Below are 24244 nucleotides of genomic sequence, written 5' to 3'. Positions count from 1 at the left end.
ATTATATTTCGATAATATAGAATTGTTTCATCTTTAAGAACGCTGAGAAGACAAACTGATTATAGCAGTTGGCTTTTTACTGAAATAGTTGAAGTTTTTGGGTTTTTGGCATGTTCGATTCTGATTTGTGTTTTAACCTTTGAAAAAACCACTATGTTTTTTATTTACAATTTAAAGAAACTATATCTTCGTCGCTTTTTAAGGCTGCATGCCACTTCTCCACACATGCCACACAATTTGTGCCACTTTTGTGATGCGCATCCATTTCCGCTTGGGCGGCGGCACCACTTCCTCCAAACCACTCGCTTGCCATATTATCCTTGCTTTTATTATGATTTTTTTTTCACATTTCACTCGAGCGTTGATTGAAATGTTGAACGAACATACACACATATATATATATATATATACAGACAGACAGACAGACAGACAGACAGATAGACAGACATATAGACAGACAGAAGGTTTGAGGTGGTTGGGTGGTGAAAGCAAACAAAGCGGTGCGAAAGGGAAGGCCATACGTTGGGTGGTGGGTGGTTTTATTTGTTTGCATGTAAATTGCAATGTGCCACCGTTCTTAGCCTCCCCATCTTCTTCCCATTTTTTAGATTTTAAACTTTGTTTCTTGTCTTTTTGTTAAATGTTTGCCGCTCTCCCCGCTGATTGTCATTTGCTTTTAGCGCCGCACCACCCTCCATTCCCCATTCTCCATTCTCCATTCTCCATTCTCCACCCAGCATTCTCCATTATGAGTGGTTCCTGGTTGGTGGAACGTCCATCATCCATCCATTCCATCCATCCATCAAGGACAATCAAGTCGCCAGCTTTTCGTGGGTTTGATTTTTGGGCTCAGGCCCAAAAAGATTTCCTTTTTCTTTTTCCCAAAATAACAAAAAAAAAAATGTGCTTTGGGCTGCGGCTAATGAATTAGTGGGCGGGATATTTGAAACTTTTTTGGTCGAGTTTTGCATTAATTAAATTAGAATTTTATTTCCTGTTTGGTTGGGTGTAGATTTTATTTCAAAATGATTTTGTAGTTGTTATTCTACGGTTGTGTCAGTAAATTAGATAAATATTTAAATATTACTTTTCAAATTTTACTTATTGACCCCGAAAGTTGTATAGTCTTTTTAAAAATTGTAAGAGCAATTAAACATATCTATAAGGCTTTTCGGATTACGTGTACAATGATTATATTAATTTAATTATCATTAAATTGTGATATAAAATTAAATGTTTTTTTTTCATCATTCCATTATTTTTTAATATATTGATTGCATTGAAAGGGTCAGACATAAAGTAGTTTTCCAAAGCTTAAAGTCCAATTGATTATGATTAAATTTTTTTTTTTATATTATATAAGAATTTTAATTTGAGGATATAATTTTTTTGTTTTTTTTTTTAATTAAAATATGTATACATATTTCAATAATAGACAATTTATCGTTTAAAAATTAGAATGATTACGAAACGAATTATAATAAGTCAATTGATTACATTATTTGCATTGATTTAACTTAATATTGATAAAATGTAATTATAACCTGGCCATAAAGCTTGTAGATAAGAATTTATAAACATTTCAAATAATATGTTTTGTAAAAAGTGGAAAGTCGATCCTCGCAATGCCTTCATGAATATATATCCACCGCATAATGGCTGCCCTCCCTGAAAAAACCCCATCTTTTATGTTTGACAATGTGAACAATCTTGAGGAGCTTAAGTGCCGCTGGCATCGGATTTGCCAAATATCCGTCAGATACACAGAGTGCCACAAAAGATGTCCATGCAGTGTGAATCCCAGGAGCAGGATCCATTTCCACACACCCATTTCCATTTCCCTGCACTCACGCAGACTGTAATCGCTTTACGTGCGCTTTGTTGACAATTGTCAAGTGGCATTGAGAATGGGCCGGAGAAATTTGGTGGGAAAATGGATGGGAAAATCGGGGGGAGGCGGCAAAGAACTGTGGAAAATCGGTTGAAAAGCGAGGAATTGGGGGAATGTTAGAGGAACATCATTGACGCCACATGTTGCCGGCGACAGATGCGTTGGATTGCAAATTGTCCCAGGTAAAGTGTGCTCGTACACTGCCTTCAATCGCTTTTCACTTTATTGAGACGAGACAATTCTAGTCCCCTATTGTCAGTCAATTTGTGGCTTGAGATTTGCATGGGCGCAAATCGGGGATGAGTTCTATGCAAACAAACAAATAAGCAAACAATATATTTGGCGACAATTTTCATGTATGCAAATTAAGCAAATGTGGAATTTTGCAAAAGCAATTTCCCAGCTAAGTTGTTGTTCTTCTTCACAAAATATTTGTCTTATTTGGATTCATTCGATCCCATCCCCCATCCCCCATTTCCCAATTTAACCCCAACCACGCCCACGAAATATGGAGACCAATGACAGCCAAGCGCTTAGGAAAACTTTCGTGTTTTGGCTGCCGCTTTTCTCGCTGTTCGTTTCCTTTCGTTAGCTTTACTCCACCCACCAGGCAGTTATGCAAAAAAAGAAAGTAGAAAAGTGGCTCCTATCAGAGGAAAGGTGCCTAAAAGGGGGAGGGGTTATAATCAAAAAGAAAACCTGCTGTTTTTTTTCAATTGTTTTAAATGAAACTTTTTAACCGGCAAAGGAATTAAAAAAGGTAGAATAGGTTTATAAAACTTGAGTTCATTTAAGGACAGTTATACATACATTAAAGGATTTTAACTTCAGTGACATGGTAATAATATGGTATTAATCGAATTGAAAATATCTAGATTCTAGATACACCCACAACATTTTTCTTATCAGTCTTTTTCTAACCAACATTTTTTTTCCATAATTAAAATAAATTTTGTTGTCTAAAATGTTGTCATTTCAGTTACTTATTGTTGCTCAATTTGGCTTTTACAGTATTTAAACAAAATAATACTTAAATTTGTTTTCAATTTTCTATATTTTAAATGCATGGGGATTATTAATTTTGTTGTGAATTTCAAATTTTCGACCATTTTAGATGCATGAGCTACATAATAGCATATTGAACACAAAAACAAATATTTCTCTTAAGGATTTTTTTTACTGATAAATTCATTTTATTGCAAATGGAATTTTTTGTACTGGTGTCTTTCAAATTGTTGACACAAATCTTTTTCTCACTCCTTCACTTTTTGGGCAAACATTTTTAAAAGGAAATGTTGAAACACCCGCCATTTGTAGTGTGACCAGTTGTGAAAATCGCAACTGTAATATTTTAGTTTTTTGGTATTCTGTCGACAAAAAGCTACGGCCACACGCAACAAGCTGTTTTAAAGCTGTTTATTTAGTTTAGTTAAACTTATTAGGTCAACCCAAGTTCCCAAGTTCAATTGTATATCAAAGAATAATTATTTATTAGTCTATTGTAAATGCGGCTCCTCAAGCCGGCTTGGGTGCATCACGATGGTGAGTTGCGCAAACCAAAAAACAAAAACAAAAACCCCGAACCGGCAAAATATTCGCGCTTTTGCAATTAAAATCCCTGTAATGAATGCATTTTAACCGGCAGACAAACAGATATTCTCGGTGGATATCCATCAGGATTGCACAAAATTCGCGACCGGCGGCCAGGGCAGCGACTGTGGACGCGTGGTCATCTGGAATCTGCTGCCGGTGCTCTCCGAAAAGGCGGAATCGGATGCAGAGGTGCCGAAGATGTTGTGCCAAATGGACCAGCATTTGGCCTGTGTCAACTGTGTGCGCTGGTCGCAGAATGGCCAGAATCTGGCCTCCGGCTCCGATGACAAGCTCATCATGATCTGGCGCAAATGTGCGGGATCGAGCGGCGTTTTCGGCACCGGCGGCATGCAAAAGAACCACGAATCGTGGAAATGCTTTCACACGCTGCGCGGCCATGATGGCGATGTCCTGGACTTGGCCTGGTCCCCAAACGACATATACTTGGCCAGCTGCAGCATTGACAACACGGTGATCATCTGGAATGCCCAGGCCTTTCCCCACTCGGTGGCCACTCTAAAGGGACACACGGGCCTGGTGAAGGGCGTATCCTGGGATCCGGTTGGCCACTTTCTGGCCTCGCAATCGGACGATCGCAGTGTGAAGATCTGGAGCACGGCGGACTGGAACCTCACGCACACGATAACCGAACCGTTTGAGGAGTGCGGCGGCACCACGCACATCCTGAGGCTCTCGTGGTCACCGGATGGCCAGTACCTGGTCTCGGCACATGCCATGAACGGCGGTGGCCCCACTGCACAGATCATCGAACGCGAGGGCTGGAAGTGTGACAAAGATTTCGTGGGTCACCGCAAGGCCGTCACCTGTGTGCGTTTTCACAATTCGATTTTGAGGCGTCAGGTCAACGATGGCAGTCCGTGCAAGTCGCTGCAATATTGCTGCCTGGCTGTGGGCTCGCGCGATCGTTCCCTGTCCGTGTGGATGAACGTCTTCCAGCGGCCCATGATCGTCATCCACGAGCTGTTCAACGACAGCATCCTCGACTTGTCCTGGGGCCCAAAGGAGTGCCTGCTGATGGCCTGCAGCGGTGACGGCAGCATTGCCTGCTTGAAGTTCTCCCAGGAGGAGCTCGGCACGGCCCTCTCCGCCGAGGAGCAGAATAACATCATAACGAAAATGTATGGCGCCAGCTATGGCAACGGTCACACGGCACCCATGGAGCATCCGCAGCGTTGCGGCTCCAAACCCGTCAAGTTCCCGTCCAGCAGCAGCAGCAGCAGCGAGGCCAACCAGCGGCCCATTAGCAAACAGACGGAAACGAGGACCAAGGATGGCAAGCGAAGGATCACGCCCATGTTCATACCGCTGCACGAGGAGGGACCTACATCGCTGAGCACGCACATAGTGTCCAGTAGCAGTGGATCGGCGGCGACAGCACTCACATCCAGCTCGGTGGCGGGCGGTGCTGTTACGTGTGCGGCTCCAACGGAGGGCGCTGCCACGCCCCTCATGCCACTGGAACCACTGGTGAGTAAGGCGGATTTGGGTCGCCTGGATTCCCGACTGAAGACGCAACCCGCCAACCAACGCCGGCAATCGCTACCCTTCGATCCTGGCCAGAGCAGTGAATTTCCACGTCCGCCGCAACTGGAGGAGCACCAAAGTAGCACCAACGGACCCAGCAACCTGAACGTCACGGTCAATGGCAAGAGTGAGTTTGTGAAGGCCGCCCTGGACTATCGTGTGCATGTCCAGAATGGCTATCTAAAGACAAATCACGGCATGCTGGCCAAGGTCACCGCCTCGGATTCCAAGGAAATGCTGTGGGAATTCTTCGTCGGATCGCCGGTGGTCAATCTGAATCTGTGTGGAAAATACGCCATGCTGTGCTCCCTGGACGGGAGCATGCGACTGATTTCCATGGAGACCGGCTGCCCAGTTTTTCCGGCCATCTCGCTGACCAGTTCTGCAGTGCACTGCGCTTTTGTGAGTCCGGATAACAAGCATTTACATATGGCTATAAAGCAACTATTTCACGATTTGATTCTGCAAATAACTGTTTCCTTAAATTATTTCCCATTTGTAATGATCTTCTTTACTTTAAATCTTTCGAAAAACTGTTAAGATATCCAATGATTGTTTTTAACAAAATCTAATCGTGAAAATGGAAACTAAAACCAACCCGATAGCTAATCGCACATGTTTTCAGAGTCCGGACAACAGTTTGGTGGGTGTGCTGACCGAGTGCGGACTGCTGCGGATATGGCACATCGCCAGGAAGGTCATCAGCCTGGCGGCGGGCTGCATGGAGCTGCTCAATAAACATGGCACGGCCGTACAGTTTTCGGTTACGGATCAGGGCATGCCGCTGATTGGATTCCCCAGCGGCAACTCGTACTCCTATTCGACGAGCCTGGAATCGTGGCTGGTGCTGGCCACCAAGGATGCCATCATGTACCACGGCATCCGGGGCACACTGCCCAGGGACATGGACCAAATGCAGCAAAAGTTTCCCCTCCTCAGCATGCAGGCCAGCAGTCAGAATTACTTTTGTTTCACTGGCGGCATGGAGCTGTATGTGATTCTATTCTATTGTGTTCCTTTGACTATCTATAAATCGTTATATTTTAGGAGGAATGCGGAGAGCTGGCAGCAGAGTGCCAAAATCAGGTTTATTGAGAACCAGATCAAGCTGTGCGAAGCCCTCCAATCGCTGGATGAACTGCAGCACTGGCACAAGGTGCTCACCTTTCAGCTGGCCACCCACGGTTCCGAAAAGAGGATGCGTGTGTTCCTGGACGATCTGCTGAGCATTCCAGAGCCGGGTTTATCACCGGTATGCTGTGTAGCTTTAAAGGATAATCATATGTTTATATATATATCTCTATCCCTCTTTAGTTCGTGCCAAAGTTGGAGTTAATGCAGTGCGTTTTGGACACGCTGAAGCCACATTCCGAATGGCAGCGCCTGCACTCGGAATACGTGGAGCTGCTGAGGGAGTGCAAATCTGAAAGGCAAAAGGATATCTTTGCCACGCCCGCCATTCCACAGTCCAAGGCTGCCTCGTCGGCTGAATCATCTCCGGGCGCAGGGCCCACTGGAGATGAGGCAGCTGGAGAAGAGGTGACTGAAAAAGAAGTGGCACCCGAAGAAGGATCACCAACGATTGTAACAACTGGCACTGGCACTACGAACACCACCACAACCAGCAGCTCCGTATCATCCTCAGGTTCATCCTCCTCCAATTCCGGTTCCTCCTCATCTTCCTCATCCTCATCCTCATCACTGTCAGCGCCCCCGCCAGCGCCTAGTCTGTCGCCCGAGATCTAAGCCCTAGAATTGGCCAACGTCTGCATGGATGAGCTGTTGTCGTCGGCCCCAATTTCCATCTACCTCCGTTGGACACGTTCCCCGTACAATGAGGAGGAGCTGCCTCCACATCAGCGGGAGCAGCTCCAGTTTCCAGTTCCAAAGCCGCTGAAACATTTCAAACATCAGATGAAAGAAAGACTCCTATCCCTAAAAACCCTTTTCATTTCGGTTTTTCCTCTGTAAGCTATAAGCGTGTAAGTGTAAAACCTTTTGTACCTAATCATATTAGGAACTTTGCATTCTTCCTGCCCAAAAAAAAGAGATCAGTTATGTAAAGCATTAAAATTGAGTGAAAATTGAACTGATAGAAACAATTATACACCTTTGTTTTCATTCTAGCCATTTAGGGTTCAAATACTTCTTTTACACACATGCAAATAAAAAAAAAAAACGAGCTCTTAGATTTGTACTCTATATTGTGTACTAGATCCGATCGTTACACTAGCGTAACAGTAATATATAATATATATAATAGCCAGCGACAACAAATTGATTGCCTGCTAACAAAGCCATACATTTGTAAATATGTAAACTATATCCGATTGCTCGGCTGCAGAGTTTGCTGCTTAGTCTAAAATGTATAATTATGATTTGCGCATGTATGCTAAATGGGGATTACCATCCCGCCGGCTGCTCAGAAGTAAAGAAGAAGGCGACACCACATGACTGGCCACCGATCATCATCATCATCATCATCACCATCATCACCTTTATCAACGATCATCATCCGACGACAGCCGCTGGCGGTGCGACTGCCGGCGCCTCTAGCTATTGGACATTGTAATGTGGTCCCGGTGTGGGCACACTCTTAAGCGGTGAATCAAACTCCATGGGCGGCGCCTCAATGACCGGCGTCTCTGCCGCCCCAGTGCCAATCCTCTCCTGCAGCGTTTCGTACAGCTTGTGGATGTGCTCGTTGTGAGCCGACGTCGGCTGCATGGCCTTCATCAATGTGGCCAGGCGACCGGCGGGCAGTTTATTGTGCACATACCACAGCAGTTTCAGCATGTGACGGGACGTCACATTCTCGCGCGTCAGTCCGGCAAAGATGAACTCGTCGAAGAGCGTGGTGCAGAAGTCCTCCGTGGCGAACTCCTCGCTCATTGGGATGAGCAAGGCGATCTGTGAATGGATATGCATGAGTTTTGCATTGCATTTCCCTGGCTAAGATGGTCTACAAGTGCTCACCAGCGAGTGCAGGAAGGGATCCTCGTAGGCCCGATCGTCCTTGCAGGCGGACAGAATGGCCAGCACGCGCAGCACACCCACACGATCCTTCAGCCGTGCCGTGTGCAGCGTATAGTACATGGCCAGTATGCTGGCCACAGAACTCTCCTGAATGTAGGCCTCCACGGCATCCGGTGCCGGTCCCGAATGCTCAATGGTGGTCAGCGCCGATTCACGCTCATCCGGCGGCAGTTTGGCATGCAAGCTGCGGCACTGGTCGTCCACCATCAGTGACATGAGGGCGGGCAGAAACTTGGTGACCACCTGGCAGTCCAGTTTCGGCTCCTTGAAGTCCTGCGAATCGATCATCACCCAGGCGCTCAAGCCCAAGGCCAACATTCTCAGCAGAAGGATGAGTATCTGATTGTCGCGCGGCATGCCCTCATTGTTGATCAAATGGTGCAATATCTTGATGGCCGACGTGGCCAGGAAATTAATGGCATACGGATCGCACAGGGTCATGGAGAGATCACCCAAGACCTGCTCCTGGCCGCGCTTGATGTTGTCCAGAAATCCCTGCAGCTCCCGGGAACGCTTAATGTCCACGTTCTTCTCCCTGATGCAGGCGTCCAGACACCAGGTGAACTTGTGGCAGGGATCTATCGAGATGATCTCCTGCACCTCGAGATCGTGTAAGGCCATCAATAGTTCCGCCCGCAGCGTGCAGTAGTGAACGTTGCGGGTGCGCAGGAATAGTGTGCGCAAGAATTGCAGCACCATGTCGTACAGCTTGACGCTAGTTCCAATCATGTTGGCCAACTTTTGGACCACTTCCCCCTGCCTTCGCACCTTGGGCGTCGGCTGGAAGAACAGATTATTCAGGTTGGTATGGTCGAACAGGATGTGCTCCTTCTCGCGAATATACTGCGACAGCAGGGGCGACACCTCGTCGCCGAATAGTGACTGATTGTCCCGCCAGATCTGTCGCTTGACCTCCGTATCCGTATCCGCGTACAGTTCACGATCCCGCACAAGAATCTTGAGGTACTTGTCGTCGATGTGCTGGGTATTCCGCAGAATGGCCATGACCACCGGGCGCAGGGACTTCACCCGGACGACGGGGAAGCTCTTGACCAGCAGCTCCTTGAGCTTCTTGTCCCGTTCGCGCGGCTCCTTTTGGCCCATCTCGTTGATGTGGGCAATCAGCTTGTCGCGTAGCTCCTCCATCAGCGATGTGTGGAAGTCCAGGCGGCGCACTCCGTGCAGATCGAGTAAAGGCAACATGGGACGCAGTGAGGGCAGCAGGACACCATTTTCGAGCTGAAAATACCAGGCGGATAAAGGTGAAAATCGTGCAAACTTTTCGCGCCCATTTCAGGTGCAACGTAAACAAACCTGGAAACTCTCGATGGCCTTCAAAGGATCCGTGCAGGAGGTCAAGGCTTCGCGCAGGTACGCCTGTCCTGGAATATTCACGTCCTCCAGTCCGGTTCCATTGTTATTTTTCGCCGGCGTGCTCATTATCATTAACAATTGCTCTGCTTTTTGCGGCTAATTTACAATTTGTTTTTTTTTCGGGTGAGGAGCAAAAAAAATAAACGCAGACTTGCATGTGCGCCGAGCTATCGATAGTTTCCTATCGATTGCTGTGCAACGCTGCTTAAAAGCGTGATTCAAATACTTAATTTAATATAATTAAATTTATTTAATTAATTAATTACTTTAAAAACTAATGTTCATAATTATTTTTATTTTAAGTTTTTGTTTTATTGAGCTCACTTCAATATATAAAACAAATAAATCTAGAATACCAGTATATAACATTTAATACAATGCCATATGTTTAAGAGAAACTACCCATTTTGATTTACTTAATTCAATTTTTGGAAAAAAATTAAATATATTCATATTTTGAATTGTTGTGAATTCAATAAAAGACCAACCATTTCCTATCGTTTAAAAGCAATGGGCATGATTCGAAAGGTAGGAAATTGGGTGCGATATGAACTTTGAAAGGTACTTGGGATCACTTTGATAGGAATTCCTACAACACCCGCTGTATAGCGGTAAATATGCAATGCATTCTTTACCTTTTGCAAAAAAAAATCGCACCAACTTTTTTAAACACGAATTTTATATGTGAAGCCAAAACAGTTATTCAAGAAATCAAAACACTTTTAATTAAAAAACGGCTTAAGCGCCAACAAAATCTATAATAATCAACATATAGCGGCTTGGGAAATCCTTAAGATATTATCCATATTTTCCAAATGAAAAGGACTCTCTCCATAGCTAATTTATTCTCGTGATTTTTTGAAAGCCGTGAGTGTGAGACGAACGCCAATTGTGCGATGTGCCATCTCTAGCGCGAAATAAGCAACGCTAAAAAAAAGCAATAGCAAAAAAGCAAAGCAAGAGCATCGGAGCTGGGAAAATTCGCAGAGTTCTAGCAAAAGCCCGTGGTGGAGGATTGGTTTCTGGAGAAGATTGAGTGGCGGATATACCAAAAGGAGAAGATCCTGCCGCACACACTCGCTATCCCTTCATATCGAGTGTGCAGGGGTGTGTGAGTGCGTGTTTTTACACCTACACAACAATTCCAACTGTGTGTGGAAGTGTGTGTGCATGTGAGTGTGCATCTCAACGAGAACTATCGAAAATCGCTCTTTTTCTGGGTAAACAAAAACAAAACAATTAGATGTGAGCAGCAGGATCGTGAGTATACGGATCGGATCAAGATACAGATCCGGATCAGGAGCACAAGTCCAGTGAATCGGCACCAGAAGCATCAGCAGCATCATCATCAGCAGCAGCAGCACCAGCAGCGACAGCACCAACAGCCCCAGTGAAGCAACATGTCCTCGTCGACGTCAGAGCGCAAGCGCTACCACAAGGACAACGCGCCCACAGACGACATCCTTACGCTGATCAACCTGGTGCGCCAGAATCCAGCCCTCTACAACTACAAACTGCAGCCAAACCAGCGACGCCGCTCCGATGTCCTCAATGGATGGCAGGAGGTTGCCCAGCAGATAGGAAGTGAGTTGCATGTCCTGGCGGTGATTACCCGGCTCTTTGACCACCATTAAGGGCCATTTCGGGAGTTGCATGCACTGAAACTACCCGAATTTTAGATAGTGCAAAATTCTGGCTACTTAAGCCCTTCGTGTTAACATAAAATTCGTTAGCTAGTTATATTTTCATTGTAAATTAGAATGGCAGGTAGATTCCGGCAAGGATAAGCCAGGTCACATGTTAGGATTTCTCCTGCCAAACTACTTAAATTTCCGATAAATAGGGAATAAAATAACTCAGTTTTTTTTTAATATTCAGTAAGGATAAACTCAACTGTCAAAAAATGTACATTGAATTTCAGTTAGGAATTACTTTTCCTATTTGTTCATTAGATCGAACTATATATATTGGAAAATTCTACCTAAAAATTATAAAAATCAATAGGAATTTATTACAGTTTGAAAAAGTTAAAGGTTCAAAAACTAAAAGGCAAACCCATTTTCACAATAATAATAATATAATATCTATTAAACATACTATTCCGAATAACAAAAATGATTTATAAATATTTATCAATCTAGTAAATGGAAACAGTTATTTATGATCAAATGTGAAATCTCACACTAATTCCCATTCCAATTCTCCTTCATACAAATATTTATAAATCTGATCTCGTTACATTCTAGTATTTCAAATAAGTTTGAAATCGACGCGATTCGAAATAAACCGCCTGTTAATTCTCATATTTCCGACATTCCAGACAAGTACACGGTGCAGGAGGTGCGGCGCAAGTGGAAGAACCTGCGGGACACGTTCCACCAGTACCGCCTGCGCACGCCCAAGTACATCGAGGGCCGACTGTCCAAGTGGCGCTACGCCAAGGAGCTGGACTTCCTGTCGACGGTGTACCAGCCCAAGCTAAAGTCCCACCGGAACACCCAGAGTGGCTATGAGGCGAACGGTGGAGGAGGAGGAGGAGGAGCAGGAGCAGGAGCAGGTGGAGGCAGTGGAGGCGGCGGCGTGGGAGGCGGTAATAGCAACAGTTTGCCCATTGGTTCGATGCTGCATCTGAAGCAGCATGTGGACGACGACGATGATGAGATGGTGGACGATGATGGGCAATCGGATCACGATACGGGCACGCTATCCTCACATCACGGCACCTCGCAGATCACATTGGTCAGCGACGAGGCGGAGACCTTCATCCTGACCGCCTACGAGGAGGGCGTTTCGGATGACACTGTCTCGCAGCACCATCATCACCATCATCATGGCCACCATCACCACCAACACCACCAGCAGCAGCAGCAGCATCACCACCACCAGCCGCACCACCATCATCACCATCATCATCATCAGTCGCAGCACGATGGCAGCATCTCCAGCATTGAACTCTCCCAGATTGCCCACGATGATGATGTGGTCGACGATGTGGACGACGACGACGATGTCGTCGATCACGATGGCCAGGTGGACATTGTGAAGCATGAACTGGACGAGGACGGTGCCACCGGCGCCGAGGTGGACTACGAGGAGGTCTGCCTGTACGAGGAGGCCAGCGGTGCCCATGTGGATTGCGAAATGGGCGTGGGCGATGCCGTAGATGGCGGCAGCGATGTCACCCACGGCAAGGACTTCCACTACATCGATGCGCATGACTTTTGCATATCGGACATTGAGCCGCAAACGGTTCGCTCCACTCAGCATCAGTTTTCGAGCAGCGGCGGATCGGGCAATGCCTCGAATAGTGTCCTCGCCGGCGGCACTGTGGTGGCCGATGGCAAGCTCAAGAATCTCACGCTGGTCACCACCACGGCCACTGCGGCGTCCGGAGGAGGCGGTGGACCATCATCCAATCGTCACGATTCCTCGGTGTCTGCAACGCAGCAGATTTCTCTGGTGGATGTGACCGAGGCCACCAGTACCAGTGTGACGATTTCCAGCACGCCGGCGATTTCGCTGAATGCCGCCACGGTGACCACCACACCGGCAGCGGCACTATGCAACACCACATCCTTCACATCCACGCCAACGGCCACGATCCTTCAGTTGCCGTCCCTGAGTTGCGGATCGGGATCCGGATCGGGATCTGGATCCGGCCAGCCATTGGCCGTCAGTGCGGCGGCCAGCAGCTCCAACAATCTTGTCAAGGAGGACGAGCTGCATCAGCAGCATCAAGTGGCCCAGGCGCTGGCCAAACGTGATGAGCTCGATCTGTTCTTTGACTTCCTCAAGAAGAAGATGCAGTGCTTCAGCAAGACGCAGATCACGCACATTCAGATGGAGTTCCTCAATTGCGTCAGTCGGCAGGAGGTGGCCGAGCAGGATGGCAAGGACTAGAAACATCCTTGCTAATCCTCTGATGAACCTTCCCCTCCCCCCCCAACACACACACACACACAATCCCCCCGCGATCCCCGAGTAGTTGCTTAGTTTTTTCCATGTATAGGATTTAGGAGTCGTACCGTTTACCAGTTTGCAAGTTCGCGGCTTCCGTGTTCTTCAGTTAGCTTTACCCTTACCACCCACAATCAACAGCAAATCGCATGTACACATATATATATAAATACACATATATATATATATATAACCCAGCGTTATATAAAAAATTGTAATTGAATTTAAGTGTATAATAAATCGATTCTCGAAAATGATAATACGATTTGGGGGATTACGGCAAGAAAGTGTACAATTTTGAATTCTTTAAGACGGCTAACTCGGTTGCAGCTCCGAGCTAAAATTAGCTCCTAATCTTAGGATATTTGTAGTTAAACCCTTTTGCAATCCAAAGTAAAAATCAAATACGTTTAAAACCAGAAAAAATTAACATAATATAGAATAGCATAAGAAGTTTTAACATGAAATAGAGTTTATAAATTGCAAATTGTTTGCATAATTTTAAACCACCAAACAATAAGGATAAGGTTGTTTTAAAACAATTATCAGCTACTTTACAATATCAATAATTATTTGAAAATAAATAAGTGAAGAAACTACTTGTGAATATTGGATCTAACTTGACGTGACCTGCATTCTTATGGAATTTCAGTAGGTCAGAGCTTATTTATGAATTGCAACTAAAGCTGATCTCCCTGCTCTGCATTAAGAAGACAATTTGCATATGTGATTTTTAGTTTTCGCTTTCCGCGTGGGATTTATTTGGCGCGGCAGTCGTCCGAGGTCCGATTGGCGGATGAAACAAACTTAAACGCAACACTTAGGCTAGTTAGGCTGAAGGTTAGGCTCGTTAAAATATACACATATTCTCACGAAGATTATGGAGATCACGCTACCGGCGCAGTGACCCCCGGTTTATCCGCTTGATCCGTCTCGCTCTGCAGCTGGGCAATGTGCTCCGAGTTGAAGTAGATGACGGTGATGGTGATGTCGTCGCGAAACTGACGCACCACATCGCTGGGCAGCGTCAAATAGTACGAGATCTTCGAGTGCTCGATCCCATAGTCGGTGGCGCCCAAAGCATGCCGGATGAGATGGGTGGCCGCGTTCTGGTCCACCGGCTTGCGGGTTAATCCAGCTCTGAAACAATAGCAATATCTGATTTAGTTTTTAGCTTTAGGATTGAGCCAATTGCCTTTACTGACTTGCGCTCGGCCAGCTGATCGGAGATCTGCTGCAGCGTTATGTCGCCCTCGGGCAGGCGCATCGGTTCCAGGATCTTCTTGGAGTTGATGTGCTCCCCCACCAGGCTGACCACCTCGCTGGGCGAGAGAAATTCCCACAGGCCGTCGCTGGCGATGACTAGAAACTTGTCGTTGGGCCCCAATTCGTGCTGCTGCACATCGGGACGGGCGGTTAGGTACGGTGGCGTATAGTAATTCGGCGCCATTGCCTGCTTGCCAAACATTGGCAGCACCTTTCGCTCCATTATGTCCAGGGACCACTTGTAGCGAAAGTCGCCGAAGGCACGCAACGGCGCCAACGTGCTCAGCAGCCTGCCCATCCGGATGACCGTGTCGTGCTCCTCCTTGGGATGCTCGGCCAGGATGCGGTCCACCTCCGTCATGTTGTCCGCATTGTGCTCGATGTTGAGCTTCTTTGGCTGCCACTGCTGTGTCTTTGGATCGAGCACGCCCAACACGGCGCCGCAGTCACCGGTGCTGGCCACGTGCAGTTGCAGTCCCTCGATGTGCACCAAACAGGCAACGGCTCCTGAAAGACAAATTATTGTATTTTTGTAAATAATTATTATTATTATTCTATATACAAGTACATTTGAAATGAATCAAATGAGTCATTAGGAGAGTGGCCAAACAAACTTTACAATTTGATAGAATCCTATTGTTTACACATTATAAACAGAAGTTTGTAAATCTATATAGTTGGTAAATAATATAGAAAAATAAGGTAAACAATTAAAAACGATTTCTTGATTGTTTTGTCTATTGGTTTTGGATTTACAAATGCCATTGCACAAGCGATTGGTCTAGAGTTACAAGATTGTTTTTTTTTTTTTTTAACTATGTAAGCTACTACATAGGTTCATAGTGCTTGTTGAAAACGCTGCATCGTTTACAACCAGCTTAGCCATGTTATAGGTAGGTACTTAAGTGCAACACCCACCGGAAAGTGCGACACTCATGGTGCGCACATCGCTGGTGGCCAACGCCTCCTGGGACAGACCCTCGTCCAGCTGGAGAAATGCGTTCACCAGCTCGCTGGCGACATCCCGTTGCGGCGTCTTGGCCAACTGTTTGATGTACTTGCTGAAACTGGCCTCGTAGATCGGCTTGATCTCGCTGACAAAGTCCACATTGTCGTTGTGGCACTTGAGAAACGACTGGCTGTTGCAACCCTGCTTCATCTGCTCCCGGAGCACCTGGCGCGGCAAGGTGGCCGCTGATACATAGCGAAGCAGACGCTTGGACACCACTTGGCCACAGGCGGCACCGGCATGGCCGTCGAAAATGCCACAAATGAAGCCGTTGCGGTACAGCAGACTGGCCTCCGTGCGGGAATCCTCACAGGGCGAATTGGATCCCAGCTGATTCGTTTCATAGCTCCGGATGACACCCTCCACGGGGAAGTTGTAGACGAACTCGTTCTCCCTTAGAACTAGGTTTACCTGCGGGGTAAAGTTGTGATTAGCACAGAATCTTTGGGTTTTTGCAAAGGCTATTACTGATGTCATGTTTATTTAATTGCGATCTTTTATCAAATAATCTGAATGACATTGAATTTAAGGGAAATGGAAGTCGTGGTTTTGGATCATATTCCAACAAAAATGCTATCTATTGAGTATTACTAAACAAAGATCTTAGATTGGTTAGAGAGGTATTCCAAAAATGTTATAGGATATTACAGATCCCACAGATCTGACATTGTATGGACTTATTTAAGGAATTAATTGCGTTATCTAAGATTCCAGATTTAACATTGTAAGGGTTGTGTTCTTCAAATTAATGGTGCTATTTATAGGGTTTAACTGATCCCAAATCTAAACTTAACGGGGGTCAATAAAAGAGTTGATATCTCAAAAGTTTTAAAGTAGGAACTTAATTCTGGCAATTAATAAGGGTTATTGACAGAGATGCTGTATAGGGTATATCCATAGGTAATTACCGATCCCAGATCTTACATCGTATGGGCTCAATTGGGGCAGTTGCGGCAGAAATCGCAGTGCATTCAGACTGAAATCCCGCACATTGGAGCGCACGTAGTTAGTGGCGTCGTTCAGCACGAACTTAAACATCTATATGGCAATTTCTATATGCTCTCGCCCCGCTGTTGCTATAATTAACGGTAATATTATTGGTTCCGTAACCGAATCGGGGGAGGAGGAGGCGGAGGCGGAGGAGATGGCGGAGAACGAGGTGGATTCCGTATACCGTAGCGGCTAAATTACGGACTCCGGCTGTCAGTTAATGACAAAATGCTTTTGATTTTCGTTGCTGCTTCCAGAAGTCCGGCGAATTGTTTGTACATTTGTGTGCTGTACGAAATACCGACAATTTCCACGGAAAACAAACGTAAAAAGAAAATACAATGCGTACAAATATATATACAATCGAACAGCTGTCAGAGTGACAGTTGGGCGGCGTAGCCGGATCGGCGCAGGCGCTGCCATGACCCGGTAACCGTTTTCGAGCTAAATCTAGCTATTTAGCTAAAATAAGTAGGTTTTTAACAGGAACAATTTATGGACGAGAAACTGGAACTTTTAATGTGCAGCTGAAAGAACTCAGGTAGTAAAAACCATTTGTAACAGGATATTTAGGAAACAAAATAAAATAAATTACTTCATTCACTTCTCATAAATTGACTCATCGAATTACATTTTTAAATTGGTTTAGTTTTTCTAAAAGTCGAAAACCATACTTGTCGACCCATTGCATTCCGGATTACATTTGAAATTAATTATTGTTTTTAATTTAAAAGTATTAAGAAAGAATTTATCTAATTTGCAACTTGGCTATTTCGATTATTCAACTGTTTGTGCTATCGATAAATTTTTCTGCTATCCGGCAACGACGCTTTTATCACACACACGGGCGCACGCACACAAGCCCAGGTTTGCGCATTAGAAAAAAAAACACAAAACAAAACAAAAGTCAGTGGCAGCTGAATTCTCGAATATTTATAATTTATAATTAATCGAAAAACACGCATCGCAAAGCCAGAAATCGAGCGGAATACACAAAACTACGTTCTGCTGGAGTAAAGCAGGGAAAAATTAGCAGTAAAAGGCGAACCAGCGATTTGCGTCTCAATCTTTTGCGAAAGGGACGTTGAAATATAGCGGATTAACAGCCGTAAATTCACAAAAACGCCTTCGAAATGGTGGAACCCATATTCGAGTACCAATTTCGACTGATTTTAATCGGCGACAGCACCGTGGGTAAAAGTTCGCTTTTAAAGTTCTTCACAGACGGCAAGTTCGCCGAGGTGCGTATTTCGTTCATTTTGACCACAGTGCGTATGCGTGTGCCCATTGTGCGATCTCCTTGTGATGCATTTAATGCGTTTATTACATAATTAAGTAATTGCAAACAACAATAAACAGACAAAGGGAGTGGATTTTATTTTCGAGATGCTGTCTTAGTCACATGCATGTGTGTGTAAGCTATGACTGTGTGTGCTCGCCTGATAATGCAGCCAGCAACAACAACACGCAAGGCTTTAAAAAGGACCAGGGCTGCATAAAATTGGGGCGGGATATTTAAAATTTAAGGAGATATCAAAAACAAGTTTGGAAAATTTAAGTTATATGTTTAAGGTGATATGTAAGGGGATTACAGAAGAGATTATCTGTTTTAAAAAAAAATATTAAGTACATTTGCGCAAAAGTTGATATATTTAAGTTTTGCTTTTAAAGGAACTGTAACGATTATAAACATATGTCTACAATCTATTTAGAATTAATTTTAAATTGATAATATTTGTGATTCATTTATTTAGCTTATTCATGTTATTGTACATTTGCAGCTATTTTAATATTTTAATATTTAGGATTTTAGGAAATACCAAATTTAATGGTACATAAATAAATAAATTAAAAAATAATTCAGATGATATAATGTTTTCACACTTTTTCCAGCTGTCCGACCCCACAGTTGGCGTTGACTTCTTCGCCCGCCTCATCGAGATGAAGGATGGCACACAGATCAAGCTGCAGCTGTGGGACACCGCTGGTCAGGAGCGCTTCCGTTCGATCACCAAGTCCTACTACCGGAACTCGGTGGGCGTGCTGCTGGTCTACGACATATCAAATCACGCCAGCTTCGAACACATACCGCTGTGGATGATGGAGGCGCAGCGTCACATTGAGCCCCACCGTCCTGTTTTCGCGCTGGTCGGCTGCAAGCTGGACCTCATCAATGCCGGCGGCCATCGCGAGGTCACCACGGAGGAGGCGCAAAAGTTTGCCAAACAGCATGGACTGCATTTTGTGGAGACATCGGCTCGATCCGGTGCGAATGTGGAGGAAGCTTTTCGCATGGTCACCCAGGAGGTCTACGCCCGCATTCGATCCGGCGAATACAAGGCCGAGGACGGATGGGATGGCATCAAGTCCGGTTTCTCGCGACCCAACAGTCTGGACTTTAACCTCGTGGTGGCGGAGCCGGAAAAGTCATCCTGTTGTTGATTCCCCCCCCCGACCTTCCCTCCCACACATTATTTTCAATACTGTTTAGTGTACATTGACTTGTATATCGTGACCCCCAAAACCCCCACTTTGTTAACTCTATTAATCTTGTTTAATGGCCTAGTTTAGCTGAAACACCAAAACAGTTACGTATATTTGTATGTACAATGCGTTTTTTTTCTAATTACTTTTAGTTTCGCTCTTAAGTTAACGTTTAGTTAGATGACTCACGGGAATTAGTGAAAAATTGAGTTAGGCCCCCTCTTTCCAAAAAATGTTTATTTTGCTCCTATTATTGCTAACAAGTCACACGAGAAATACGAAGCCTAGTTTCTGTGCTCCCAACTCATAAAACACATAACTCACCATACACAAATACGAACGGAAAAGCTATACATATACTTGAAATATAAACGTTTTTATTAATACGAATGGCATGGTGTTTGTAAATAAAGGGCTACTTAACATTTTGGGAGCAGGTTCAAAATCTTTTAAAAGAAACAAATATATATATATATCTCTTGGCTAACGAGATATAGTCGTATCGAAATGTCAAAGAAGATTTCCAAATGTCAGTTAAGGCAACAATTCGGTAAAAGTAATAATGTAGAATTTCTAGTTTTTTCAAGTACGTTCAGCAGCAAATTTCAAAAGTAGGTTCACAATTTATATGTTGCACTGTGTAACTTTTTAAATTCCGTATAAAAATATTTGAAATCGCGTTTGTCTGGCAACACCCGCAACCGCGGTATTAATTAGGTTATTTTAGACGATACCCATCTGGTCACGTTGTGATTTTTGCCGTAACTCACAAAAAAAAAGCACGATTAGCGCGTGCAGCTTGAAATTACATAGATTACATCGGGTTTTTTTTGGAAATGGGCAACGTGGTAGCGGCTTCCTCCGGCGCCAGTGGCAGTGGCGTCTCAAATTTGGGCCTCGGCCTCCCGGAACCGGCTTCCCTGCCCGCCGATTCCGGCTCTCCGTCCGGATCCTCATCGTCCTCCGCCGGAGGAACGTTCGCCGCCAAAGATGCGCCCCTGGAGAATCCCGGTACCGTCGAGGAGCTCCACAAAAAGTGCAAAGGTAGGTGGACTTCAGTCAGGAATTTGCGTACGGCAATGGCCAAAGGAAATGGTAGACAACCCCGCACCTCTGATGACATAACCTACAACATGCGAGAGCGAGATGGGGCATTTGTAGGGGGTATTGGTGATTTCGGGGGGGGAGGGGCACTTTATTATATATTATGTATTATCAGAGCATGTATTTCCTCGCTCCACCTGCAGATATCCAGGCCATCACCTTCGAGGGCGCCAAGATCATGCTGAACAAAGGGCTGAGCAACCACTTCCAGGTGTCGCACACCATCAACATGAGCAATGTGGTACCCAGTGGCTATCGCTTCGGGGCCACCTACGTGGGCACCAAGCAATACAGCCCCACGGAGGCGTTCCCCGTTCTCCTGGGCGACATCGATCCATCGGGCAACCTCAACGCCAATGTCATCCACCAGTTCTCTGCGCGTCTGCGCTGCAAGTTTGCCTCGCAGGTGAGTTCTGGCGGGGATTGGGCCGCAGCAAATAGGATACGGCATCAGGAGCTGGCAATGCAAGGATACCTTGGCCAACATTTTGCCCAAACTTCACACATAGTTATATTTCTTAGTGATTTCTTGGCATCTAAGGAACATAGTTAGTTAATCTTGGGAACACAAAGCAGGATTAAGAGATCCTTCATTAAAGGACAATGTAGTCCAGGTCATTCTGCAACTATAAGCTAACCACATTTGGCAGAAAATCTCAAGGAAGTCTTATTTTTCAAAAATACTTGATCAATTTCATGTGACTATCGAGTACCAAATAACTATTTTGATATTTAAATAATATACTTGGATATTTTTACAGCCCAAGATCAGAAAGTCCTAAGATAGGGTCACAACGGAAATATAACCCATTAACGCGTAAGCCCATAACTTCACCACATTTGGCAGCCACTTGCGAAGAAGTTTTAGAATTCTTTAATGATTATTATTGAGCACTATATGGCTTCTTTGGTATCTAAATAACTTTGCCACATTAGACAGAAACTTCCAAAGAAGTCTAAACATTAGGATTGATTGATATTCTTAGTTTTTTGCTTATGTTTTAATCTTTTTAGGAAAAAAGTGGATCATAACCCATGGCAGCCACGGATTAGAGCATGTTCCTTTGTGCCGAAACTTTTATTAAATCAAAATACAAACTTCTCAATGTTCCATATACCTAATTGGGATGATGATTTGCATCAAATAATTGTAAAGCTGTTTAGATTTCTGAGGAATCTTGTGCTACAAGTGTTAAGTTAACTTTATTGACGATTGGAATATAGTATCAAAACGTTTGGCATATTCCATTTGTGCAGTTAGAGGGATTTTTAAAAAAGACTTTTTTATTGGTAGTATTAGTAATGATCCATGTTTTGCCAACTCACAGGCTTGTCTATTTCATTATTCATTTATTTGTTATATATTATTGTATTGTGACTCTAATGACCTATGTTTTGTTCAACCACAGATCCAGGACTCGAAGATGGTGGCCACGCAGCTGACGACCGACTATCGCGGCAGTGATTACACCGCCTCGCTGACGGTGGCCAACCCCAGTATATTCACCAACTCCGGCGTGATCGTTGGCCAGTATCTGCAGTCAGTCACTCCAGCCCTCGCCCTGGGCGCCGAACTGGCCTACCAGTTCGGTCCGAATGTTCCCGGCCGTCAGATAGCCATTGTGTCCGCCGTGGGCCGCTACGCGGTCGGCAACTCGGTGTGGTCGGGGACCCTGGGCCAGAGCGGTCTGCACGTGTGCTACTACCAGAAGGCCAGCGACCAGCTGCAGATCGGTGTCGAGGTGGAGACCAGCCTGCGCATGCAGGAGTCGGTGGCCACGCTGGCCTACCAGATCGATCTGCCCAAGGCGGATCTGGTCTTCAGAGGTGAGAGCATATGCGGTTGATTAATGGCCAAGGGATCACATTTGGCAACGAACTTTGTTGTTTTTAGTCCAAAGACCACATAGTTCTTGGTTAAAGTAGTTCATAATTGTAGATAATTGTATAGATTTCTGCAAAAATATGTCAAATTTAATGCTTCTTTATTTTATTCTTTGACAATCTTACTTAAATATCATATTTTTGTTGTTTGTCAATGCTTTTAATATAAAGCATTTATAAAAATTGTTTATAAAAATAATTAATTTATAAATTTCCACAATTATATCTCACAAAGAATGCTCTTTAATATTTTCTCTGAGTATACCATAAGTTTTTATGTTTCGTTCACATTCCACATTGTGTTACTTAATATTCTTATTTTATTTGTTTACTAATGCTTTTAAAAATAATAGTTTTATTACATTTTTATGATCCTATATTTATAGATAGGTTTCATTTTAAAATCGTTCTCTTATAATTAGCAAAATAGTGTTTCTGTATATTTTTATGATTTTAATTTAAGCTAGTCATATTCTAAAAATCAAACTATTTATCTAAAAGCAAAAGAAGTAAGAAAATATAGGAATTTGTTAAGAACGGATAAGGTTTAAAGAGTCCAAATGAGATCCTTGGCTATGTTTAATCCCTCAGCCTGTTACTCAATTGTTTCTTTCATTTCAGGCGGAATCGATTCCAACTGGCACATCTCCGGAGTTTTGGAGAAGCGTCTGAGCCCATTGCCATTCACGCTAGCCCTGAGCGGACGCATGAACCACGTGAAGAATAACTTCAGACTCGGCTGCGGGCTGATGATCGGTTAGAACGGATCAAGCCGGATCGAGCAGCCAAATCCCTACTTCAGCCTCAGACCCCAAGCACACACACACACACACACACACACAGACACATCCATTGTAACTTTTTCACATCATCCGCTAACAACAACAACAACAAAAACAAACAAACAACAACAACAACAACAAAGAGATATATAAATCTGCTAACAAACGTTTTTTATGATGATCTGCCGTTTGTGTGCATGAATTGCGGCCAGCAGGGATCTGGGATCCTATGGAGTGGCTTTTATTCTTTGATCTAATGTGTTACCAGTGTGCCACTATTCGTCGTCCGTTGTCCGTCGCCTGATTTTCCCCACTGACAGAGTCATTAACGCGGAGTTTAAAATACAAGAGAGAAAAATATTCCACAATTATTATACATTATTTCTTAACTCGACACACAAAACAAACAACACACACACACATACATCGCAAAACTACATGAGCAAACTGTCACTGTATATTTTAAGTTGCTTCCTAAACGTACGCATTTATTTAGAACAACCAGCTATCTCCTCCACACAACACACAACACACAAAACAATTAAATAAATAGAACAACAAGCAGAGACAACATGTAATAAATGCGTATAAAATGTATGTTACAAGCTATCAAATTGGTAACAAACTGCTTTAAGTTTATAATTTATAAATTTACGATTAGTTCTAATAACAAAAACTTTGTTAACCCAACTTGAATTACCTTTGCGGTGCGAAAGCGTTAGGCAGAATTCAGAGAAAGAGACGGCGCCGAAATGTTGTGAGGGGAAAGAAAACCAAACAAATCAAACTCCTTAAAAAAAAGTTAAAACCCAAACAATATGTTAAACATGTGAAATAATTAATTTACATTGTAATTTACCGTTCCCAAACAAGAACCATAAAAACAACAAAGAAAACCAGATGATAAAAAAAAAAACAAAATAGGTTTTAGAAAAAATAAACAATTCAAACAAATGTGTGCACGTTTTGTTTTATTTTACGCTTTTGTTTTGCAATAATTTCTAGATATTTCTCAGCCACGTCAGTTTGTGGAGTTGTGTGATTAGATAACAAATCACACACTTTAAAAATACAGCTAATTTCCACAACTATCACTTAATGAGTTAATTAGTTATCGGTGGAGATAAGTACCTTTGTTGATCTTTGTTTTATCTTTAATTTGTATTTAAATGTTTATGGTGGGTAGGTATATAAGGAATTAGTTTTATTTCATAGTGAATTCATACTGAAGTTGTGTTATATTAAGGCGGAGTTTAAATGAAATTAAAGTGGAATTGATATGATATTGAGATGAATATAATGTTTGAAAATGATGGAATTAAGGCAAAA

The 24244-nt window shown here is 44.0% G+C and overlaps 6 protein-coding genes across 7 annotated transcripts; 4 read left to right on the top strand and 2 right to left on the bottom strand.

The window, feature by feature from the left end:
• Positions 1–3281: 3281 nt before the first annotated feature.
• On the top strand, positions 3282–7134 carry LOC108138546 (protein HIRA homolog). The gene is made up of 5 exons (XM_017260816.1): positions 3282–3433; positions 3537–5431; positions 5655–6019; positions 6077–6281; positions 6344–7134. The coding sequence occupies exons 1-5, from the start codon at positions 3397–3399 to the stop codon at positions 6773–6775; spliced, it is 2934 nt and encodes a 977-aa protein (XP_017116305.1). The 5' UTR covers positions 3282–3396; the 3' UTR covers positions 6776–7134.
• An 81-nt stretch (positions 7135–7215) lies between these two features.
• On the bottom strand, positions 7216–9590 carry LOC108138547 (negative elongation factor B). Its single transcript, XM_017260817.2, has 3 exons — positions 9380–9590; positions 8006–9304; positions 7216–7939 (listed from the first exon to the last, which is right to left on the bottom strand). The coding sequence occupies exons 1-3, from the start codon at positions 9509–9511 to the stop codon at positions 7586–7588; spliced, it is 1785 nt and encodes a 594-aa protein (XP_017116306.1). The 5' UTR covers positions 9512–9590; the 3' UTR covers positions 7216–7585.
• Positions 9591–10328: 738 nt separating this feature from the next.
• Positions 10329–13650, top strand: LOC108138581 (lateral signaling target protein 2 homolog). 2 transcript variants are annotated; one of them, XM_017260868.2, is made up of 3 exons: positions 10329–10611; positions 10683–11023; positions 11760–13650. In XM_017260868.2, exons 2-3 carry the CDS (start codon positions 10840–10842, stop codon positions 13337–13339), a joined length of 1764 nt encoding a protein of 587 aa, XP_017116357.1. In that variant the 5' UTR covers positions 10329–10611; positions 10683–10839; the 3' UTR covers positions 13340–13650. The 2 variants fall into 2 exon arrangements, with proteins under 2 accessions (XP_017116357.1, XP_017116356.1); XM_017260867.2 differs by having other exon boundaries at positions 10329–11023.
• A 471-nt stretch (positions 13651–14121) lies between these two features.
• On the bottom strand, positions 14122–17040 carry LOC108138587 (pyruvate dehydrogenase [acetyl-transferring]-phosphatase 1, mitochondrial). The gene is made up of 4 exons (XM_017260876.2): positions 16596–17040; positions 15581–16082; positions 14602–15169; positions 14122–14536 (listed from the first exon to the last, which is right to left on the bottom strand). Exons 1-4 carry the CDS (start codon positions 16707–16709, stop codon positions 14284–14286), a joined length of 1437 nt encoding a protein of 478 aa, XP_017116365.1. The 5' UTR covers positions 16710–17040; the 3' UTR covers positions 14122–14283.
• Positions 17041–17490: 450 nt separating this feature from the next.
• Positions 17491–19535, top strand: LOC108138592 (ras-related protein Rab-39B). Its single transcript, XM_017260883.2, has 2 exons — positions 17491–17902; positions 18555–19535. Exons 1-2 carry the CDS (start codon positions 17795–17797, stop codon positions 19101–19103), a joined length of 657 nt encoding a protein of 218 aa, XP_017116372.1. The 5' UTR covers positions 17491–17794; the 3' UTR covers positions 19104–19535.
• A 335-nt stretch (positions 19536–19870) lies between these two features.
• Positions 19871–23869, top strand: LOC108138584 (mitochondrial import receptor subunit TOM40 homolog 1). The gene is made up of 4 exons (XM_017260872.2): positions 19871–20189; positions 20393–20655; positions 21659–22076; positions 22755–23869. Exons 1-4 carry the CDS (start codon positions 19982–19984, stop codon positions 22892–22894), a joined length of 1029 nt encoding a protein of 342 aa, XP_017116361.1. The 5' UTR covers positions 19871–19981; the 3' UTR covers positions 22895–23869.
• The last annotated feature ends 375 nt before the right edge of the window (positions 23870–24244 follow it).

This window comes from Drosophila elegans, unplaced genomic scaffold, assembly GCF_018152505.1.
Source record: "Drosophila elegans isolate 14027-0461.03 unplaced genomic scaffold, ASM1815250v1 contig_149, whole genome shotgun sequence".
Lineage (NCBI taxonomy): Eukaryota > Metazoa > Arthropoda > Insecta > Diptera > Drosophilidae > Drosophila > Drosophila elegans.
Note: the sequence above shows the minus strand (reverse complement) of the source record. Positions and strands in the feature narration are given on the sequence as shown.